The sequence below is a fragment of the Pristiophorus japonicus genome, chromosome 24, assembly GCF_044704955.1.
Source record: "Pristiophorus japonicus isolate sPriJap1 chromosome 24, sPriJap1.hap1, whole genome shotgun sequence".
NCBI lineage: Eukaryota > Metazoa > Chordata > Chondrichthyes > Pristiophoridae > Pristiophorus > Pristiophorus japonicus.
In genome coordinates, this window is record NC_092000.1 from 20,020,878 (window position 1) to 20,042,086 (window position 21,209).

The following is a 21,209-nucleotide window of genomic DNA, read 5'->3' on the forward strand; positions in this document are numbered from 1 at the left end:
AGCAGGTGCATAGCCCACTTATACAGGCGTAAGAGTTTTAAAATACACAAAAACATTTAAAAATAAAGTTATAAAAACGCATTTCATTGTTTAAAACCCTCCCCACTACCGTAAGTTTATTTTAAAGCATAATTTAAAAAAAATGTTAAATTGGGAAAATATATATTTTTTAAATACATTAATAACTTTAATTTAATAAAAATATGTTGTGCATGTTTTCACTCTTTTATTAATGTTTTTGGGGGCGTTTCTCATTCATAGTAACAGGAGTTTCAGACTTACGGAGTTCCCATTATTATGAATGAGAATATACTGCACCTGATTGGCTGCCCTGAGCCATGTGACTGCAGCTCCAGGCCTGCGCATGTCCCGATGTGCACGCGCTGCGACACGCAGTCAGTGGGGGCCTCTGGACCGGGATTTCACATGGCTGCTGCGGCTTCAGGTCAGCGCATCTTCTCTCCAATTTTTAGTCGAACGCCCGCGGGAACAAGAAGCAGGGTCGTCTGGGCCAACACTTTAGAAAATGCAAATCATGTCGATCTGACTCCGTTGCCAACACACTCCATTCTGCCTCAGAAGGTTGTGGGTTCAAGTCCCACTTCACTGACCTGAGCACAAAATCCAGGCTGACACTCCCAGTGCAGTGCTGAGGGAGAGATACCAAACCCAGGCCCCCTCGCAAATAGGTGTAAAAGATCCCATGAACTATTTGAAGAAGAAAAACGGAAGCTCCCCTGGGGTAAATTTATCACTCAACCGACATATGAGTGAATAAATATCGGCCCAGGACACCGGGGATAACTCCCCTGCTCTTCTTCCAAATGCCCCTCTGAGCGCTGACCACCGAAAACCCAGCCCGTTTGTGGTCGAAATATAAACATTACGCCATTTGTTACGACTTTGCAATGTTGGCCTCGATCGGGCCAACATCCCCAGCATCGAAGCACTGACCACACTCGACCAGCTCCGTTGGGCGGGCCACATTGTACCGCATGCCCGACACAAGTCTCCCAAAGCAAGCGCTCTACTCGAAACTCCTACACGGCAGGCGAGCCCCAGGTGGGCAGAAGAAATGTTACGAGGACACCCTCAAAGCCTCCCTGATAAAGTGCGACATCCCCACCGACACCTGGGAGTCCCCGGCCAAAGACCGCCCGAAGTGGAGGAGGAGCATCCGGGAGGGCGCTGAGCACCTCGAGTCTCGTCGCCGAGAGCGTGCAGAAACCAAGCGCAGGCAGCGGAAGGAGCGTGCGGCAAACCTGACCCACCCACCCTGTCCTCCAACCACTGACTGTCCCACCTGTGACAGGGACTGTAATTCCCACTCACCTTAGAACTAATTTTTAGAGTGGAAGCAAGTCTTCCTCAATTTCGAGGGACTGCCTATGACTGACTGACTGCATTGTTCCCTGAAGCTGCTGTAAATTTGTGATTTACCTTCTGGCAGAGGTAGTGTAACTGACTGCACTGTGTCTGAGGAGGGAATAGCGGCCTGCTTTTTAGGGGAACAGTCTATGCCAAGTAGAATTTACAGCACAGAACGAGGTCGCTCGACCCAATTGGTCCGTGCCGGTGTTTATGCTCCACACGTGCCTCCCCCCGCCCCTCTTTATCTCACCCTGTCTCCATATTCTTCTATTCCCTTCTCCCTCATGTGCTTATCCAGCCTCCCCTTAAATGCATCGATACTATTCGCTTCAACCACTCCCTGTGGCAGTGAGTTCCATATTCTCACCACTCTCTGGGTAAAGAGGTTTCTCCTGAATTCCCAAAAGGAAAACACTGCGGATGCTGGAATCTGAAATAAGAACAGAGAAATGCTGGAAATCTCAGCAGGCCTGGCAGCGTCTGTGGAGAGAGAAAGGTTTTGGCTCAAGGGCCTGGAGGGTCTTCAGATTCTGACGAAGGGTCATCGATCAGAAACGTTTAATCTGTTTCTCTCTCAAAAGATGCTGCCTGACCCGCTGAGATTTCCAGTATTTTCCGTTTTTATATCCTGAATTCCCTGCTGGATGTATTAGTGACTATCTTATATGGATGGGCTCCAGTTTTGATCTCCCCAACAGGTGGAAACTAGGCCCAGGAATTGGTCTTGGGCACAGGCTCGAAATGGGCGGTATCGAATCGGCTCCCGTTATACACAGCGGCTGATAGTCAGTTCCATTGACTGCGTATAACGGGTGGCCAATCACAGCCCGAGACCAATTTCTAGGCCTCTGCGTTTACCCGACCAAACCCTTACATAACCTTAAGGACCTCTGTCAGGTCACCTCCCAACCTTCACCCAGCCGGTTCACCCTTTATGATTATAATCCTATAAGATTATGAGGGGTCTTGACAAGGTGGATGCAGAGAGGATGTTTCCCACTGATAGGGGAGACTAGAACTAGGGGGCATAATCTTAGAATAAGGGGCCGTCCATTTAAAACTGAGATGAGGAAGAATTTCTTCTCTCACAGGGTTGTAAATTTGTGGAATTTGCTGCCTCAGAGAGCTGTGGAGACTGGGTCATTGAATAAATTTAAGACAGAGATAGACAGTTTCTTAACCGATAAGGAAATAAGGGGTTATGGGGAGCGGGCAGGGATGTGGACCAGAGTCCATGATCAGATCAGCCATGATCTTATTGAATGGCAGAGTAGGCTCGAGAGGCCGTATGGCTTACTCCTGCTCCTATTTCTTATGTTCTTATGTTCTTATTTTTCTTGATATGTGCACCCTCTCAATTCTGGTATCATTCTTGTAAATCTTTTTTGCAGCTTCTCCAGTGCTTCTATATCCTTTCAATAATATGGAGACCGGTACATAAAAACATAATATAAGAAATAGGAGCAGGAGTCGGCCATTTGACCCCTCGAGCCTGCTCCGCCATTCAATAAGATCACGGCTGATCTGACCTTGGCCTCAACTCTACTTCCCCACCCATTCCCCATAACCCTTGACTCCCTTATCGTTCAAAAATCTGTCTATCTCCACCTTAAATATATTTAATGACCCAGCCTCCACAGCTCTCTGGGACAGAGAGTTCCAAAGATTCACGTCCCTCTGAGAGAAGAAATTCCTCCATTTCCGTTTTAAATGGGCGACCCCTTATTCTGAAACTCTGCCCCCTAGTTCCAGATTCCCCCACGAGGGGAACCATCCTCTCTGCATCTACCTTGTCGATTGAGCCCTCTCAGAATCTTGTATGTTTCAATAAGGTCACCTCTCATTCTTCTAAACTCCAATGAGTGTGGGCTCAACTTGCTCAACCTTTCCTCATAAGACAACCCCTTCTTCTCAGGAATCAACCTCCCTGAACCTTCTCTGAACTGCCTCCAATGCAAATATATCCCTCCTTAAATAAGGAGGCCAAAACTGTACGCAGTACTCCAGGTGTGGCCTCACCAACGCCCTGTACAACTGTAGCAGGACTTCCCTACTTTTATACTCCATACCCCAGAAATGTGCACAGTAACTCCAAGTACTGAGTTATGAGAGGAAATTTGTGAGTTGAGCTATTTGACATTTATTTGCATCTAATTTACATAACTTGCACCCTTATCAGATGCAGACACCTGAAGCCCTTCTAGAGGAAGTACACGAGCAGTGATATTCTGGTGCAGAATGGAGGAAATGGATCATAGAATCATAGAAACCTACAGCACAGAAGGAGGCCATTCGATTGTCGTGCCTGTGCTGGCACTTTAAAAGAAAAGTCGTGCTTAGTCCTACACTTAAAAGTTTTTTAACAATTCATTCATGGGAAGGACGGCATTTATTGCCCATCCCTAATCACCCTTGAGAAGGTGGTGGTGAGCCGCCTTCTTGAACCGCTGCAGTCCGTGTGGTGAAGGTACTCCCACTGTGCTGTTAGGGAGGGAGTTCCAGGATTTTGACCCAGCCACCATGAAGGAACGGCCGATATATTTCCAAGTCGTGATGATGTGTGGCTTGGAGGGTGATGTGTATGTATAATATAAGTATACTCCCTGTACACTCAGTGTACAGTTACATAAGACCACTGGATGTACCTTCACACTGTACACACTACGCCTGTACCACCAGAGGGTGCAACTGGTGGAGACCTAGGGGTCACCTGTACATGACAGGTAAACAGGTATAAGAGGGAGCTCACCATGCAGTACCCTCACTTATGAGCTGTAATAAATGGATTCAGGTCACCACAGTTTAAGTACAATCCCTTGCTTCGTGGTGTCATTACTAGAGTGCCTACAGACGCAATAGAGGGGAAATTGGGAGTGGCGATGTTCCCATGCGCTTGCTGCCCTTGTCCTCCGAGGTGGTAGAGGTCGTGGGTTGGGAGGTGCTGCTGACAAAAGTTCCTCATCACTCCCTGAGCGAAAACATTTCTCCTCATCGCCCATCGAGATCTTTAGCCAATGATTTTGAATCTAGTTATTGCCCCAGTCACCAAAGGGAATAATGTCTCTCTTTCTGCTCTACCAAAACCTCGCATCATCTAGAAAATCTCCAATAGTTCACCTTCTCTGTTCCAAGAACAACAGTCCTAACTTTTCCAACCTCTCCCCATGGTAACATTCTGGTAAACTTCCTCTATACCATTTCTAAGGCCTTTACATCTTTCCTGAAGTGTGTGCCCAGAATTGTCCATAATTCACCAGCTGAGGCCGAGCCAGTGATTTATTAAGTTCCCGCGTGATCTCTTTGCTTTTATCAATCCCCATTTTTCCTCTGTGTTGCATCTGTGTTTCAGCTGCTACCTGGGATCAGTACCGAGGAAAACTAGCAGAAAAGGAGGGGAGTGAATTTCCCATACTCCGTGAAAGTGTTCATTTGAGTCCTGTTGAGCTCAGGGAAGGGAGGAATCATGTCTGAACAAAGTTTGTTTGCACAATGGTCAAAGGCATCTTTTTGTACATTGTTGATGGCATCCATGGAAATTTCCCTGCGCTCACTTACCAGACTTAGTCACAAGGCCCATTGCTAAGCATGGGCCCTCTCTTTCAGTTACAAGGCCCATTGATAGGCTTGGGCCCTCAGCCTTAGTTACAAGGCCCATCAATAGGCTTGGGCCCATAGGCTTAGTTACAAGGCCCATCAATAGGCTTGGGCCCACAGCCTTAGTTACAAGGCCCACTGTTAGACTTGGGGCCCACAGCCTTAGTTACAAGGCCCTTTGTTGGGTTTGGGGCTACTGTATTTAACCTGTGCCAAGAGGGATATTTGCCATAGATAAGAGGGAAAAAATGTTACCAGAACCAAGCGTTTCCCAAGTAAAGTCCATCTCGTTTTCTTTTGCCAATAATTTCACAGTTCCATGTGTGGAGATGTTTCTATTTTGAAGAACTTGGATTTGGAGATCTGAAATGAAATGTGAATAAGAACTGATAACACTCGGTAAGGTTGCTGCCTCCCTTAACCCTTTGTATATAGTCCACCATAACTGGAGCCTGAATCGTGGCTCACTCAGTATAAGCTGATAGACGCGCACTTTAAATAAAACCTATTCTAGTTCTGACGAAAGCTCTTCGGCCTGAAACGTTAACTGTTTCTCTCTCTACAGATGCTGCCTGACCCGCTGAGTATTTCCAGCGTTTTCTGTTTCTATTCGAGATATGATTGGATTCACTGATTCTATTCCAGGAAGAACAGGAGAACAGGATGAGGCCATTCTGTCCCTCAGGCCTGTTCCGCCATTCAATTAGATCACGGCTGATCTGTATCTTAACTCCAGTTACCCGCCCTGGGTTCTACAATCCTTAATGCCCTGGCCTAACAAAAGTCAATTAGGGGGGGGGGGGAAATTCAGGGCATTTGTGCCTCCAGTTAGAGCCCCCGGGCTCTAAGTTGAATAAAACTGAGTGGTTTGTTGTGCCATTTTAGAGGGCAGTTAAGATTCCACCATATTGCTGTGGGTCTGGAGTCACATATAGGCCAGACCGGGTAAGGATGGCAGATTTCTTTCTCTGAAGGAGGTTAGTCTTTATATAACCCATAATCATCCCATTCCCACTCCCCTCAGTGAATGCAAACAACTGCCTTCAGAAAGAGAGTGGCTGTATCTCTGGGACTGAGGATTTCATCAATTACACTGCGTGAACCGTCTGTGTAGAATGGACGCCACAAGGCAGATACCTGAGTCTGTAGAGCCCGGGGGGGCGCTAACGAGGCGCAAATCACTACGGACTCCGGCAATATTCCATGGGAGTTTAGAGGCGGCGGTAACCGATAGCGGCCTGCTCCGCTGCGCCGGCGCTGATGATGTCATCACCGTGTGCCGTGACCTGTGCTCGCCCCAGTGTGGGAAAATTCTGTATCGCCCCCTGCAGGTGCGCTGGACAATTCCCGCGACAGCTTCACGGGACCGAGCCGAAAATGAAAAGGCGGGCCAAATTTTTTTCTTAAAATGGCCGACTTACCGGTCGCGCTCTTCTTCCTCCGTGGTCGCGGGGTCCGTGTCGCCACCTTGCTGCCACGCTCTCCGCCCGTGTGCTGGGCTGATGTCCTACGGCGCCCCCTATCCCGCGCTCCCCGGTGGTCCAGGAACACCCCCGCTTCCTGCCCGCAGTGTCGGCAGCCTGGCCCCTCCCCTTTAATGAAAGAGGAGGAGCCCTGTCCACGTGACAGCGCTATACGCGTCCCACCGCAGCCTTCGCGGAGTCCCTCCGCCCCGCTCGTGCTTGAACCGTGAGGCTGACCTGGTGACCCAGGCCTGGCTCTTGGCCTAGTCCCGTGATGACTCAGGCAAGAGGGTTGATAGGCCTTGACCATAAGAATGAGCCTGTTGGCGTCCACTGAAATGATGGGGACTCTGCTGATGAAGCCTCTCGCCATGCTGAGCAGGAAGAGACCTGCGATGTGCCCCTTGTGGTGGAGATGCCCGATGGGAGTATTTCAAGTAAGGACTCTTCCTCCCATCCATCCCTACTGGGGATCAGTGGCAAAGGTTCCCAGTGGGCAGATCCTGGCCCTAACACCGCAGTCAGTGGCCAGCGGGAAATTTAGGGGTCGTACTGTCATCCTTAAACGTTGCTATTAATAAAATGCGAGGTCGTGCTGTGTCAACTGTGGCTCAGTGGGTGTGAGTCAGGAGGCTGTGGCTTCAAGTCTCACTCCAGGGACTTGAGCACACGAATCTAGGCTGACACTCCTAGTGCAGTGCTGAGGGAGCGCCGCCGTGTCGGAGGTGCCGTCTTTCGGATGAGACGTTAAACCAAGACACCGTCTGCCCTCAGGTGGGCGAAAAATATAGAAGAGCAGGGAGTTATGCAAGTGTCCTGGCCAATATTTATCCCTCAACCAACATGACTAAAAACAGATTATCTGGTCATTATCATATTGCTGTTTGTTGGATCTTGCTATGCGCAGATTGGCTGCCGGGTTTCCTACACATTACAACAGCGACAACATTGAAAAGTACCTAATTGGCCACAGAGCACTTTGGACTGTCTCTATGAAATGCAAATGCTTCTTCACCATGGTAATCATGGTTGGAAATCCCAGGTTCTAGTTAAGGGACGTTGAAACCAATTATGAGACTCTCTACTTCTGCCATCTGAGTACAGAGAAGAAGTCAAGCCCAGGACCTTCTGGTCTGCGTGACTCCCATTGAGCGCAGCATTCACTAAGATCGCACAAAGGCCTACAAGCTCTTTGTAAGGGGGATCCTTACCGAGATTAGCTGTTGCTAAGTTGTATTTCCCTTGGTTCATCGTTGCCGCGGCCACGATCACGGTGCTCTCCATACAATCCAGGAGTAATGCCGTGGCTTCTTGCCGCTCGCGCTTCTCCATACTCTTCCACTCCGAGGTCTTTTGGAGCAACTGGTTGATTTTGAGGGAGACATTCTGTGGAGGTAGAAGAACCTGTAAGAATTCTGCGAAAACATACTTTTGGACTTTAAGTTTTGGACATTGCTTGGACACATTTTCTGTTACTGCAGAGGAGCAGGGCAGCATGAAGTGGGTCAGGTCCAAACATGTCCCACAGGAATACACATCAGGTGGACATAGATCAGATGGTTGATGGGCGGGCCCTTTGTCATGAAATCAGTGAGAGATCATCAAGAATGGTTGGTGCTCATGACACAAGGAAAGCGATTTGACCACACAGATTTGTCGGAGCTGAAACGAGGAAACAGCCAGTTACAAAGGAACCGGCCGAGGACGTTGATTTTGTTCTTTCAGTTGCACTGCCTCAGAAGAAAGAACAATTGGACTTTTGGCGCAAGAAGAAGCATTTTTGCAGAGATAAGAGACGGCAGCTTGCAGCCATCTCTCTCTCTCCTCTCTTCTCCGCCCGCTTGCATCATTCAACGGACAAGGGCCGAACACTCCATCTGGGATGGAGAGAAGAAACACCATCTACGAGTAAAGAGAGTCTCGCTATTTTGACGGGGAAGCTGACCTTAAGACTTGACTTGAACACCACAGTTTGGTACGGACCCAGAAGATATGCCTCATCGGGAGAAGCAGCGAGTAAGCCAGAGGGGTAATTGGTGAGCATTTTCCCCAGCCCACACACCTTTAAGACCACCGCATAGTGCGAAAGGGTGTCGTGTGTCCCAACCAAGCCTTAGGGGTTTTAGCGGGAAGGTTTTGCAAAGATCATAAGTGTATGCACATTCTGTTGGACATATTCGGTGGTGCACTTTTCAATCCAAGCTGGGGTGTTTTAGTTGTGGGTACTTCGCGTTAGGGGCCTGTTCAGATGGGCCAGACCGTGTGTTGTACTGTGTTTGTTTATTATACACCATCAGGGTGTGTTTTACTGGGTACAGGTGTGTGTGCTTTAACTTGAATAAAAGCATTGTGACTGTTGAGACCAAAAGAGCTGTCTATAACTGTGTATTCTGTTCACCGCTATAATTACGGTGTCTAGAACTGTTGTAAGGGGAGGTGATTCGAAACGACCAAGGGCAAAACCACTTATAACCTGCCCTTGTGATCTCCTCAAAGGTTGGGATTGGGCAGGTGGTCACTCGCCCCATCCCAAATGCCGTAGTTTCACGAGCGGCAATGAGGGGGCAGGCTTAATCTGGCTCCCCCACATCCCAGGGTCGCCCATTGAGGACTGAGCTGAGGAGAAACTTCTTTACCCAGAGAGTGGCGAATCTTTGGAATTCTCTACCCCAGAGAGCTGTGGAGGCTCAGTCTTTGCGTGTATTCAAGGCTGAGATCGATAGATTTTTGGATATTAAGGGAATCAAGGATTCAAAATCCCTTGATAGGTTTCGGCACAAGATGAAACCAAATGGTAACACATACATGGCATTCACAAGTGCCCCAACATCTGTCCGCCCGATTTCCATGTAGATGTGATTATGGTCGATGTTCCTAGTGAGCGTTATTCTGCTTCTCCTCTTCGAAAGATTAACCTTCCCAGCTCAAATGGCATTGCGGTAGAAGATCAGCCATGATCACGAAGAAGGTTCACAAGGTTGATTCCGGAGATGAAGGGGTTGACTTACGAGGATAGGTTGAACAGGTTGGGCCTCTACTCATTGGAGTTCAGAAGAATGAGAGGTGATCTTAATGAAACTTAAAAGATAATGAGGGGGCTCGACAAGGTGGATGCAGAGAGGATATTTCCACTCATAGGGAAAACTAAAACTAGGGGACATGGTCTCAGAATAAGGGGCCGCCCATTTAAAACTAAGATGAGGAGAAATTTCTTCTCTCAGAGGGTTGTAAATCTGTGGAATTCTCTGCCCCAGAGAGCTGTGGAGGCTGGGTCATTGAATATATTTAAGGCGGAGATAGACAGATTTTTGAGCGATAAGGGAGTAAAGGGTTATGGGAAGCGGGCAGGGAAGTGGCGCTGAGCCCATGATCTTATTGAATGGCGGAGCAGGCTTGAGGGGATAAATGGCCGACTCCTGCTCCTATTTCTTATGTTCAGGACAGCCCATGGACACAGGCTAGTTCCAACAGTGTCTCAGGTTGGGTATCGCCCATAAAAGGATAGCTGGTGTAGCTCAGGTCCAACACCCATATGTGCAGATTGGTGCAGAGCCCATGATCAGCACAGGGTGGGGACGAGGAACACGGTATAGGCAGATTGTAGATTGGGGCAGGCTGACTTGGGTCGGGTGCAGGGTCTGGGTCCAACTGATACAGGGTGCACAGCGCATGGAGTCAAAGTTGGGTCTGGACCAGAGGGAAGATGCTGAATGGCCTAACCCTGTTCCTACTCCTGTTCCTGCTTGGGCTGCTCTTGGCTTTGGCAGCTATGTGAAGTACCTCAAGATATCCTCTGCATTCAACCAGCAAGGGTCAGCCTTCCTTCAGTACCCCTTCAGCCAATGATGAGCACCTTCGTCTGTTGACCACTGAAGTCACATATTACTTGGAAAATAAGAATCTAAATGGGGTAGAATAGCAAAGGGGTCTGGCGTACAAATACACAAGTCACTAAACGCAGATCAGCAAGGCCAGAAAATAAGCAAACCAAGCACTAGGGTTTATTTTTAGAAGGATAGAATTGAAAAGTAGAAAAGTTACACCAAACCTGTATCAAACCTTGGTTAGACCACACTTGGAGCACTGCGTACAGTTCTGTTCGCCATATTATAATAAGGATATAGAGGTACTGGAGAGGGTGCGGAGAAGATTTACAACAATGATACCAGAAATGCGAGGGTATAAATATCAGGAAAGGATGAACGGGCTGGGTGTCTTTTCTCTTGAAAAAAGGCTGAGGGGTGACCTAATTGAGGTCTTTAAAATAATGAAAGGTTTTGATAGAGTGGATACAGAGAGAATGTTTCCACTTGTGGAGAAGAGCATAACTAGAGGCCATCAATATAAGATAGTCACCAAGAAATCCAATTGGGAATTCAGAAGAAACCTCTGTGCAAAGAGTGGTGAGAGTATGGAACTCGCTACCACAGGGAGTGGTTGGGGCAAATAGTATCGATGCATTTAAGTTCGGGGCCAGGGGCCCAGAGGCAGCACGGGCCCAGCCCACACTGCGATATGTGTGCGCACTAGGTCCGTGCAGCAGAGCTGGTCTCCAGTCGTCCTGGTTAACCCTTGTCACTGGACCAAGACCTAGCTCTGTCAAGCCCGTGTGGTGGCTGGTGTGCAACGGCCATCCCACGTTAAAAAAATCCACGCACAGGCATCTTCCATCATTTAGGATGTAGTTCGGGATCCAAAATATTAGGTCCTTCATTGAAACACCTGTGAACTGATCCTTTTTTGGCATAGAAGCAAGTCATCCTCGATACGAGTGACCGCATATGACGATGATGATGATGATAAGATGCAGTTAAGGGGAGTGTAAGGTTACTAATCTTCAGGGAAAAAAACACAGACCATTATGAACTAATAAAACTGATACAAGCTGTGAACTTAATCTGGACAATTAAGAACACCCTGTGAACAGGAAAAAAAACCTGACTTCATGCATAACTTCATGCATAACAACAATGGAATGTTACATGAAGCCCTGAACTCGATTAACCAGGGTGGGGAAGGAGCCTTTGACAATATCGAGTCTGTAACAACAAAGGACCCGCCCACAAGGTGCAAATTTTTTGGGCTAACAGCATTTCAGCATATGGAAGTATCTTCTGCATACATATTCAACCACATCACCAAAACAGTTCAATGGATTGTTAAATCGAATCTCGTCACAGTGGGAAACGTATTCAAACCCTGGATATATTCAAGCAAGGAAAACAGGCAACAAGGAGTAGAGAAGACAGCTAAAGAGATGCAGGAGGAAGAGACAGAAGGACACAAAAGGAACAGGCACTGCAGAGAACGGGCAGAAGAAGAGCTACAAGCCAGGGATGGTGATTGTATGTCTAAAGTCAAATTTCTCTCAGCAGTCTCGTCCTGTAGTTAATCGTCGGGTTTTTGTAGCGTAATAAAATTAACACTGGGTTAAGCCTAAAATGCTGTGTCACGTGTTGTCCTTTTCCCACTATAAGTTCCGAGGTCTGAGAATCAGAGTACAGGATATGGGAGAGACAAGTATATGGGGGAGAAGGGAATAGAGGGTTACGCTGATAGATTTAGATGAGGAAAGACGGGAGGAGGCTCGAGTGGAGCATAAACGGCAGCGTGGACTGGTTGGGCCGAATGGCCTCTTTCAGTGCTGTATATCCGTGTTCATATAAGTGTTTGTTTCTGTGACCCTGCTGACCCCTGAGAAAAGAGTCTGATTGGAGTGTGCAAGCCAAAACAAGTGGCCCCGTGAGCAGGATATGGATTAACCAAGGCCAATCAGCCAAAGTATCCAATGACAGACCACCCTTCAACTAAACACTGAGAAGACTCACCATCAGTGAAAGTTCGTTGACATTACTTCCGTCTTTATACGTGTGACAATTAGAATTGACGTTAGAGACCCAGTCAGAGATGTCACAAAAGAAATGCTGGTTGCCCTCATTCTCGTGCTTTCTGTTGTGATTCTTTTTCATGAGCTAAATGTAAAGGAGACACAGAATGAACAGAAAATGAGTTGTAACGTTACAGGTTAACAGAAACCGTTAGACAGAGAGTGAATGCGGATCAGGCAAGTTGCCGCCCGTTTGAGTAACTCCTCCAAACATGCATTGAAGCTTGAAAAACACACAAGGGAGAAAGGACTAGGATTAGGTGAAGAGAGGCTCGAGTGGAGCATAAACGCCAGCATGGACCAGTTGGGCCAAATGGCCTGTTTCTGTGCTGTACATCCTATGTAAACCATCATCATAGGCAGTCCCTCGGAATCGAGGAAGACTTGCTTCCACTCTTAAAATGAGTCCTTAGGTGGCTGAACAGTCCAATACGAGAGCCACAGTCCCTGCCACAGGTGGGACAGATAGTCGTTGAGTGAAAGGGTCGGAGGGGAGTCTGGTTTGACGCACGCTGCCTGGGTTTGGTTTCTGCATGCTCTCGGTGACGAGACTCGAGGCGCTCAGCGCCCTCCCGGTTTCTCTTCCTCCACTTAGGGTGGTCTTTGGCCAGGGACTCCCAGGTGTCAGTGGGGATGTTGCACTTTATCAGGGAAGCTTTGAGGGTGTCCCTATGTAAACAGTAGCTGAATAACGCTCGGGTTGGGAATGTGATTGGAGATTAGATGGCTGGATATAGACCACTATAGTGAACTACCACACGAGTTGACAATCATGCATAGGTGTACAGTACAGAAACTGGCCATTCAGCCCTCCTCCCACCTTACTTCATCGCACCCTATCAGCATATACTTCGGTTCCTTTCTCCCTTATGTGCTTATCTAACTTCCCCCTTAAAAGCATCTATGCTATTCACCTATGTGGTAGTGAGTTCCCGAGCCTCTGACTCCATGCCTCTCCCCAACTCCTGTCTGAAGCTGAACCAGACTGTTCGCAACCGTGGCGTCCTATTTGACCCTGAAATGAGCTTCCGACCACATATTCGCTGCATAACTAAGACCGCCTATTTCCACCTCCGTAACATCGCCCGTTTCCGCCCCTTGCCTCAGCTCATCCACTGCTGAAACCCTCACCTGTGCCTTTGTTACCTCCAGACTTGACTATTCCAGCGCACTCCTGGCTGGCCTTCCACATTCTACCCGACACAAACTAGAGGTGATCCAAAACTCAGCTGCCCGTGTCCTAACCCGCACCAATTCCTGCTCACCCATCACCCCCTGTGCTCGCTGAGCTACATTGGCTCCCGGTTAAGCATTGTCTCGATTTCAAAATTCTCATCTTTGTTTACAAATCCCTCCATGGCCTTGACCGTCCCTATCTCTGTAATCTCCTCCAACTCTACAACCCCCCGAGAGATGTCTGCGCTCCTCTAATTCTGCCCTCTTGAGCATCCCTGATTATAATCGCTCAACCATTGGTGGCCGTGCCTTCAGCTGCCTGCGTCCCTAGCTCTGGAACTCCCTCCCTAAACCTCTCCGCCTCTCTACCTCTCTTTCCTCCTTCAAGACGCTCCTTAAAATCTACCTCTTTGACCAAGCTTTTGGTCACCTGCACTAATTTCTATTTACATGGCTCGATGTCTAATTATACAGAGAGAATGTTTCCACTTGTTGGGAAGAGCATAACCAGAGGCCATCAATATAAGATAGTCACCAAGAAATCCAATAGGGAATTCAGAAAAAACTTCTTTACCCAGAGAGTGGTGAGAATGTGCAACTCGCTACCACAGGGAGTGGTTGAGGCGAATAATATCGATGCATTTAAGGGGAGGCTGGACAAGTGTATGAGGGAGAAGGGAATAGAGGGTTATGCTGATAGATTTAGATGAGGAAAGACGGGAGCAGCCTCGAGTGGAGCATAAATGCCAGCATGGACTGGTTGGGCCGAATGGCTTGTTTCTGTGCCGTATATCCCATGTAATCCTATGTGATCTTTCTCCGAACCAAAGACGGAGATGTTAAGCAATGTGACCAAAAGCTTGATCAAAGAGATAGGTTTTAAACAGTGTCTTAAAGGAGAGAGGTAGAGAGGCTGGCGGCACGGGGCAAAGGGGGTGGTGGATGCACAAGAGACCAGAGTTGGAGGAGCATAGAATTCTCAGAAGGTTGTAGGTTACAGAGATAAGGAGAGGGAGGCCATGATCACACCATCCTGACTTGGAAATATATCGGCTGCTTCTTCATCGTCGCTGGGTCAAAATCCTGGAACTCCCTGTGGGAGCACCTTCACCACACGGACTGCAGCGGTTCAAGAAGGCGGCTCACCACCACCTTCTCAAGGGGCAATTAGGGATGGGCAATAAGTGCTGGCCTTGACAGCGATGGCCCACATCCCAGGAACGATTGCAAAAAAAATGAATGGATTTGAACACAAGGGTGAGAATTTAACAATATTAAAAGGATGGAGGTGTTGTGCCAGCACTTGTGTTTGCATATTGATCCCACCCCAGCTGGACCGATGTTGACCATTCTGATCCCAAGACTGCAGTCGGGACATCTTTACTTTGGGGAGGGTGTAGCAAAGGGCGACTGAATTGGTACCTGGAATGAGGCACCTGAGTTATGAGGAGGGGATATGAAAAGTCGCAATTTGACACTGGAGCTGCTAGTGTAGACTAAAAGACTCCAACATGCTTCAGCCCTCATTATTTAAATGGTGATGGCTTGGGAAGTGTCGATGTACAGAGGGACCTGGGTGTCCTTGTACACCAGTCATTGAAAGCAAACATGCCGGTGCAGCAAGCAGTTAGGAAGGCAAATGGTATGTTGGCCTTCATTGCAAGAGGATTTGAGTACAGGAACAAGGATGTCTTACTACAGTTATACAGGGCCTTGGTGAGACCGCACCTGGAGTATTGTGTGCAGTTTTGGTCTCCTTACCTAAGAAAGGATATACTTGCCATAGAGGGAATGCAGCGAAGGTTCACCAGACTGATTCCTGGGATGGCAGGACAGTTGTATGAGGAGAGATTGGGTCGATTAGGTCTGTATTCACTGGAGTTTAGAAGAATAAGAGGGGATCTCATTGAAACGTATAAAATTCTGACTGGGCTGGACAGACTGGATGCGGGGAGGATGTTTCCCCTGGTTGGGAAGTCGAGAACAAGGGGTCACAATCTCAGGATACGGGGTAGGAAATTTAGGACCGAGGTGAGGAGAAATTGTTTCACTCAGAGGGTGGTGAACTTGTGGAATTCTCTACCACAGAAGGCTGTGGAGGCCAAGTCACTGAATACATTTAAGAGGGAGATAGATAGATTTCCAGAAACAAAAGGCATCAAGAGGTATGGGAAAAAAGCGGGAATATGGTGTTGAGATAGAGGATCAACCATGATCATATTGAATGAAGGTGCAGACTCGAAGGGCCGAATGGCCTTCTACAGCTCCTATTTTCTATGTTTCTAGGTTTCTATCATGTGACTGAGGTACACTCTGGGAGAAGGGCCACGGACTTAAACAGGAGAGTGGAGTTTAATGATTTTTCACAGAGAGGAGGGGATGCATGGACGACCGGCCGGGTAAGTAGAGGTGGTGCAATGCGCCAGTACACGGAAGATGGAATTGGATGGAGAGTCAGAAAGATGGAATGGTGTGCAATATCTGTAATGTATGCACCTGTGAGTATGCTCACAGGTTTGTAGAGCTATTGGAGAGCCATGGTGTCCCTGGAGATGGAGCACGTGGTGTCCACCGGTACGCTCGCGGTCTTCCATGAGAGGTGGGCACCGAATGGACTGGAGTGCATCATCACCCCCGGCAACCAAATTTTGATTTGATTTAAGTTTCAGGTAAAACGTTAATTGGTTAAATTATGGGTTTTAGTGCCTCCCCCCCACCATTAATAAGGGGGCACTTGATTTATGGTTTTACACCAAAATAGTTGTAGAGCTGTTGGAAATTTTAACTTGATTTGGATAAGGCTCCCAGTTGATTTGGAAAGTTATGGGTTCTAGTGCCCTTACTAAAAGGGGGCACTTGATTTAAAGTCCGATCTAAAATAGTTGTAGAGCTGTTGAGTTGGGAGTGGCTTAGCCAGTCACATGATGTTCACAAGACTCAATAAAACCCCAGCCAGTTGGGTTCGGGAGATCCACGATGAGGCAGGTGGTTGTGGACCTGGTGGATGAACTGGTAATGTGTAGTGTGGTTGTTAAACCTTTGTTAATACACCAACTAGTTCTTAATAGCAATGTGCTGCTATGAATTCTTAAGCAAAGGACCCATGAAGCAAACACATTACAATATCTTCCTGGAATTTGGGAGCAGTGTGATTGTCCATAATGGTCGTGAGGGACCATTACTGCCAAGCGTCATACTGTCCTCACCACCCACCTCCCAAGATAAGTCACTAGAACAGGACTAGGAATGTTGGCTTGTTTGGACTTCTCCAGCTCAAGGACATCACCATCATCATAGGCGGTCCCTCGAAATGAGGATGACTTGCTTCCATGCCAAAAAAAAGGACGAGTTTACAGGTGTTTCAATGAAGGACCCGAACTACATCCTGAAGGGTGGAAGATGCCTTTATGTGGATTTTTTTAACGCGGGGTGACCGTTGCACACCAGCCACCACACGAGCTTGACAGAGCTAGGTCTTGGTCCAGTGGCAAGGATTATCCAAGACAACTGGAGACCAGCTCTGCTGAACGGACCTAGTGCGCACACATGTCGCAGTGTGGGCTGGCCCGTGCTGCCCCTGGGCCCCTGGCCCCAAACTCACGCCTCCCCTGGGCCCCGATCACGTCCCTCCACAGTCTCTCGCCGCTCCTTCGCCCGACCTCGCTGCTCCTGCTGTATCTGCCCACGCTCCAATCAGCGACCTGGATCTTGATGACGTCACTCTTCACAGCTCAAGGACGCACAGGTAATGACCCTACCAACCCCACTTTTGTAGGGGTGAGGGGGTTGACTTATGAGGAAAAGTTGAATAGGCTGGGCCTCTACTCATTGGAATTCAGAAGAATGCGAGGTGATCTTATCAAAACGTATACGATAATGAGGGGGCTTGACAAGGTGGATGCAGAGAGGATGTTTCCACTAGAACTAGAGGGCACGATCTTAGAATAAGGGGCCACCCATTTAAAACAGAGATGAGGAGAAATTTCTTCTCTCAAAATGTTGTAAATCTATGGAATTCGCTGCCTCAGAGAGCTGTGAAAGCTGGGTCATTGAATAAATTTAAAACAGAAATAGACAATTTCTTAAACGATAAGGCGATAAGGGGTTATGGGGAGCAGGCGGGGAAGTGGAGCTGAGTCCATGATCAGATCAGCCATGATTTTATTGAATGGCAGAGCAAGCTCGAGGGGCTACTCCTGTTCCTATTTCTTATGTTTTTATGTTCTTACCTATACCAGCATGGTGCCAATGATTAAACCCTGGACCTACTGATCAGTATGACTCAGAGGCACATTCTTTTACCAGTTGAGATATCATGGTAGTTCTAAAGACACGTTATCTAAAAAAAACTTCGGCAATGTCTGGTTCGTATATTTATTTGCATTTAAACTGAAACCGGTTGTGAACAATGAAGCTCTAAATATTTTGGATGGGCCCAGTGTTTTGTTTCCTTATCAAGCCCGCTAATGCTCTTGATGTGGGTTCCCTGTGGATCTGTCCTCTCTCTGCCCTTGCCTGCCCTAACTGTAGTTGCCACGTCAACCTGGCTTCCGTCTTATGTTCTGGTTCGGTTGGGATTTGTGCAATTTCCTCTCGACTTTCTGTGCAATATTGTTAACTGGTTCACGGGCAATTCCTACTAAACAAATTGTCAGCCATGGCTCAATGGGCAGCGCACTCACCCTCTGAGTCAGAAGGTCGTGGGTTCAAGTCCCACACCAGAGACTTGAGCACATAAAGGCTGACACACCCAGTGCAGTGCTGAGGGAGTGCTGCACTGTGGGAAGTGCCGCCTTTCGGATGAGATGTTAAATTGAGGCCCTGTCTGCTCTCTCAGGTGAACCTAAAAGATCTCACGGCACAATTATGAAGAAGCAGGGGAGTTCTCCCCAGTGTCCTGCTCAGTATTTATCCCTCAAACAACATCACTAAAAAAGGCTGCTGTTTGTGGGAGCTTGCTGTGCTCAAATTGGCTGCGACATTTCCTAAATTACAGCAGTGGCTACAATGTAAAGGTGCATTATTGGCTGGAAAGCACTTTGGGACGTTCTGAGGTCGTGAAAGACCATCTGTGTGAAAAAAGCTTCCTTTTTTTTCTTTTACAAGAACATTTTTTCACACAGAGGATGGTGAGAGCATGGAATGGCTTTGGCACAATGTCCCAAGGCGCTTCACAGGTGCGATTATCAAACACAATTTTGACACCGAGCCACATAAGGGGATATTAGGACAGGCGACCCAAAGCTTGGTCGAAAAGGTACGTTTTAAGGAGCGTCTTAAAGGAAGAGAGTGGTAGGGAGGCAGGGAGGATAGGAAGGGAGTTTCCAGAGCTTGGGGCCTCGGCTGCTGAAATTTTGAGAGAAAAGCGGAAGATTATGTGAAGCAGAGGAAGGTCATCATCATCATAGGCAGTCCCTCGGAATCGAGGAAGACTTGCTTCCACTCTAAAAATGAGTCCTTAGGTGGCTGAACAGTCCAATATGAGTCATTGAAGAAAAGGTGGGTGGGACAGGTTTGCCGCACGCTCTTTCCGCTGCTGCGCTTGATTTCTGCATGCTCTCGACGATGAGACTCGAGGTGCTCAGCGCCCTCCCGGATGCACTTCCTCCACTTAGGGCGGTCTTTGGCCAGGGCCTCCTGTCAGTGGGGTTGTTGCACTTTATCAGGGAGGCTTTGAGGGTGTCCTTGTAACGTTTCCTCTGCCCGCCTTTGGCTCGTTTGCCGCGAAGGAGTTCCGATTAGAGCGCTTGTTTTGGGAGTCTCGTGTCGGGCATGCGGACAATGTGGCCTGCCTAGTGGAGCTGATCAAGTGTGGTCAGTGCTTCGATGCTAGGGCTAAAATCGGAAATAAATAGACACAGAATCAATCAGAGATGCACCAGTCACATACCTTCACTGATTTACACTCTTCAGAGACCATATCTTTCTGTTTGGAAGGGCAGGCTATTTCTGCAAAGAGAACAGAATCGAAGAATGAATCAACTGGGGTTTTATTCCGTGTAGGGCTCGAGTTCTCCCAAGCAATGAATACAATTGAGACCAGTGCCTTCACAAAGCCAACCCATCTAACGCAGGAGGTATTTCCATATTCCTGGACTCGGAGCTGTTCAACTCCTCCCCAGAAGGCGCTGATTCTTCAGGATGGTCGGTAACCCGAGGGCACAGAGTTAAATGGCAAAATAACCTTGGGAGGGGGATGGGGCGGGAGAGAGATGAGGAGAATTACATTTTTTACAATTGTACAGGGCGTTGGTAAGACCACACCTGGAGTACTGCGTACAGTTTTGGTCTCCTTACTTAAGGAGGGATACACTTGCGTTGGACGCAGTTCAGAGAAGATTCCCGAGGTTGATTCCTGAGATGAGGGGGTTGTCATATGAAGAAAGTTTGAGCAGGTTGGGCCTGTACTCATTGGAGTTTAGAAGAATTAGAGGTGATCTTATTGAAACATATAAGATTCTGAGGGGGCTTGACAGGGTAGATGCAGCGAGGATGTTTCCCCTCGTGGGGGTAAATCTAGAACTAGGGGGCATAGTTTCAGAATAAGGGGTCGCCCATTTAGAATGGAAATGAGGAGCAATTTCTTCTCTCAGAGGGTGGTGAATCTGTGGAATTCTCTGCCCCAGAGAGCTGTGGAGGCTGGGTCATTGAATATATTTAAGGCGGAGATAGACAGATTTTTGAATGATAAGGGAGTAAAGGGTTTTGGGGAGCGGGCAGGGAAGTGGAGCTGAGCCCAGGATCAGATCAGTCATGATCTTATTGAATGGCGGAGCAGGCTCGAGGGGCCAAATGGCCGACTCCTGCTCCTATTTCCTCTTATGAACTGCGTGGAGAGCCTGTACGCATCAATCGTGTAAAGCAACAGGCAGCTCAAACTTAACGCCCTACCCGCAACGCAATGAGCAGGCGTGGGTTAGACATGCACTGCGATCCCCACGCCCATGTTCGGGGGATCCCGCTCCCAGTGCCTTAAGATGGATCGGTGGGGTTGGGAGAGGGGTGAGTTGGTCATAAAAGTCAAGCCAGAGGTTTTACAACAGAATTGTAGTTACCACTTACCCCCGCTAAACCTCTCCACTTCCCTCCTTCTGGTCTGAGAAGCAACTCCATTCAATTCAATGTTGAGAACCATGTACAAAATAAGCCATTACCTGTGCAGGGTTTGATGTTACCACCATGTCTTTCTCCTTTGCAGATGCAAATGTGCCCATCGAGTTTTGAGTAACACTTGGCATTTGACCCACAGATGCTGGGTTCTAATACACAATAATCTGCAATTGTACAATTGTAGAGAACATGAATGGTATAGAATTCCCAAACTTGAGTGTAGGATGCTAGGGGGGGACAGGTGGCCCTATGGGGAGAGAATATTTGGCTGCTTTGCACCTCCTGTTTGTGCCTGGGGGGTGGGGGGGCAGTAGTAACAGGGCGCTAAGCGGTCACCGACTGGACACACCGAATTCGCCGACGCCCGCGACCATCCCTGCTGGTTAACACCACCTCAGCCTCCAGCGCCCCGCAGATGGTGACGTCATCAAGGGTACCGCTTCGGACTTGAAATTGCCCCCCCGCCTCCTGCTGTACTACCGGGTGTCAATAACGGCAGCAAGAGGCGGCGTGGTCAGCTCAGCCGGCCGCTTGGTGGAGCGCTGATTGAAGGCAGCGGCGGTCATGTTGGCCAAACTTTATTCTTTGCACCTGTCTGGTGCTGGCTG

The 21,209-nt window shown here is 48.2% G+C and overlaps 1 protein-coding gene across 1 annotated transcript in view; it reads right to left on the minus strand.

Moving 5' to 3' along the window:
- The window catches only part of LOC139237829 (adhesion G protein-coupled receptor E2-like), a 141,384-nt gene that overhangs the window by 107,212 nt on the left and 12,963 nt on the right, over positions 1 to 21,209 (minus strand). The window contains exons 3-7 of the mRNA XM_070867058.1: positions 20,646 to 20,765; positions 19,382 to 19,440; positions 12,257 to 12,400; positions 7,640 to 7,814; positions 5,221 to 5,328 (exon numbers count right to left, since the gene is read on the minus strand). Of these exons, the coding sequence (XP_070723159.1) occupies positions 5,221 to 5,328; positions 7,640 to 7,814; positions 12,257 to 12,400; positions 19,382 to 19,440; positions 20,646 to 20,765 (606 nt within the window). The remainder of the gene's footprint in view (positions 1 to 5,220; positions 5,329 to 7,639; positions 7,815 to 12,256; positions 12,401 to 19,381; positions 19,441 to 20,645; positions 20,766 to 21,209) is intronic.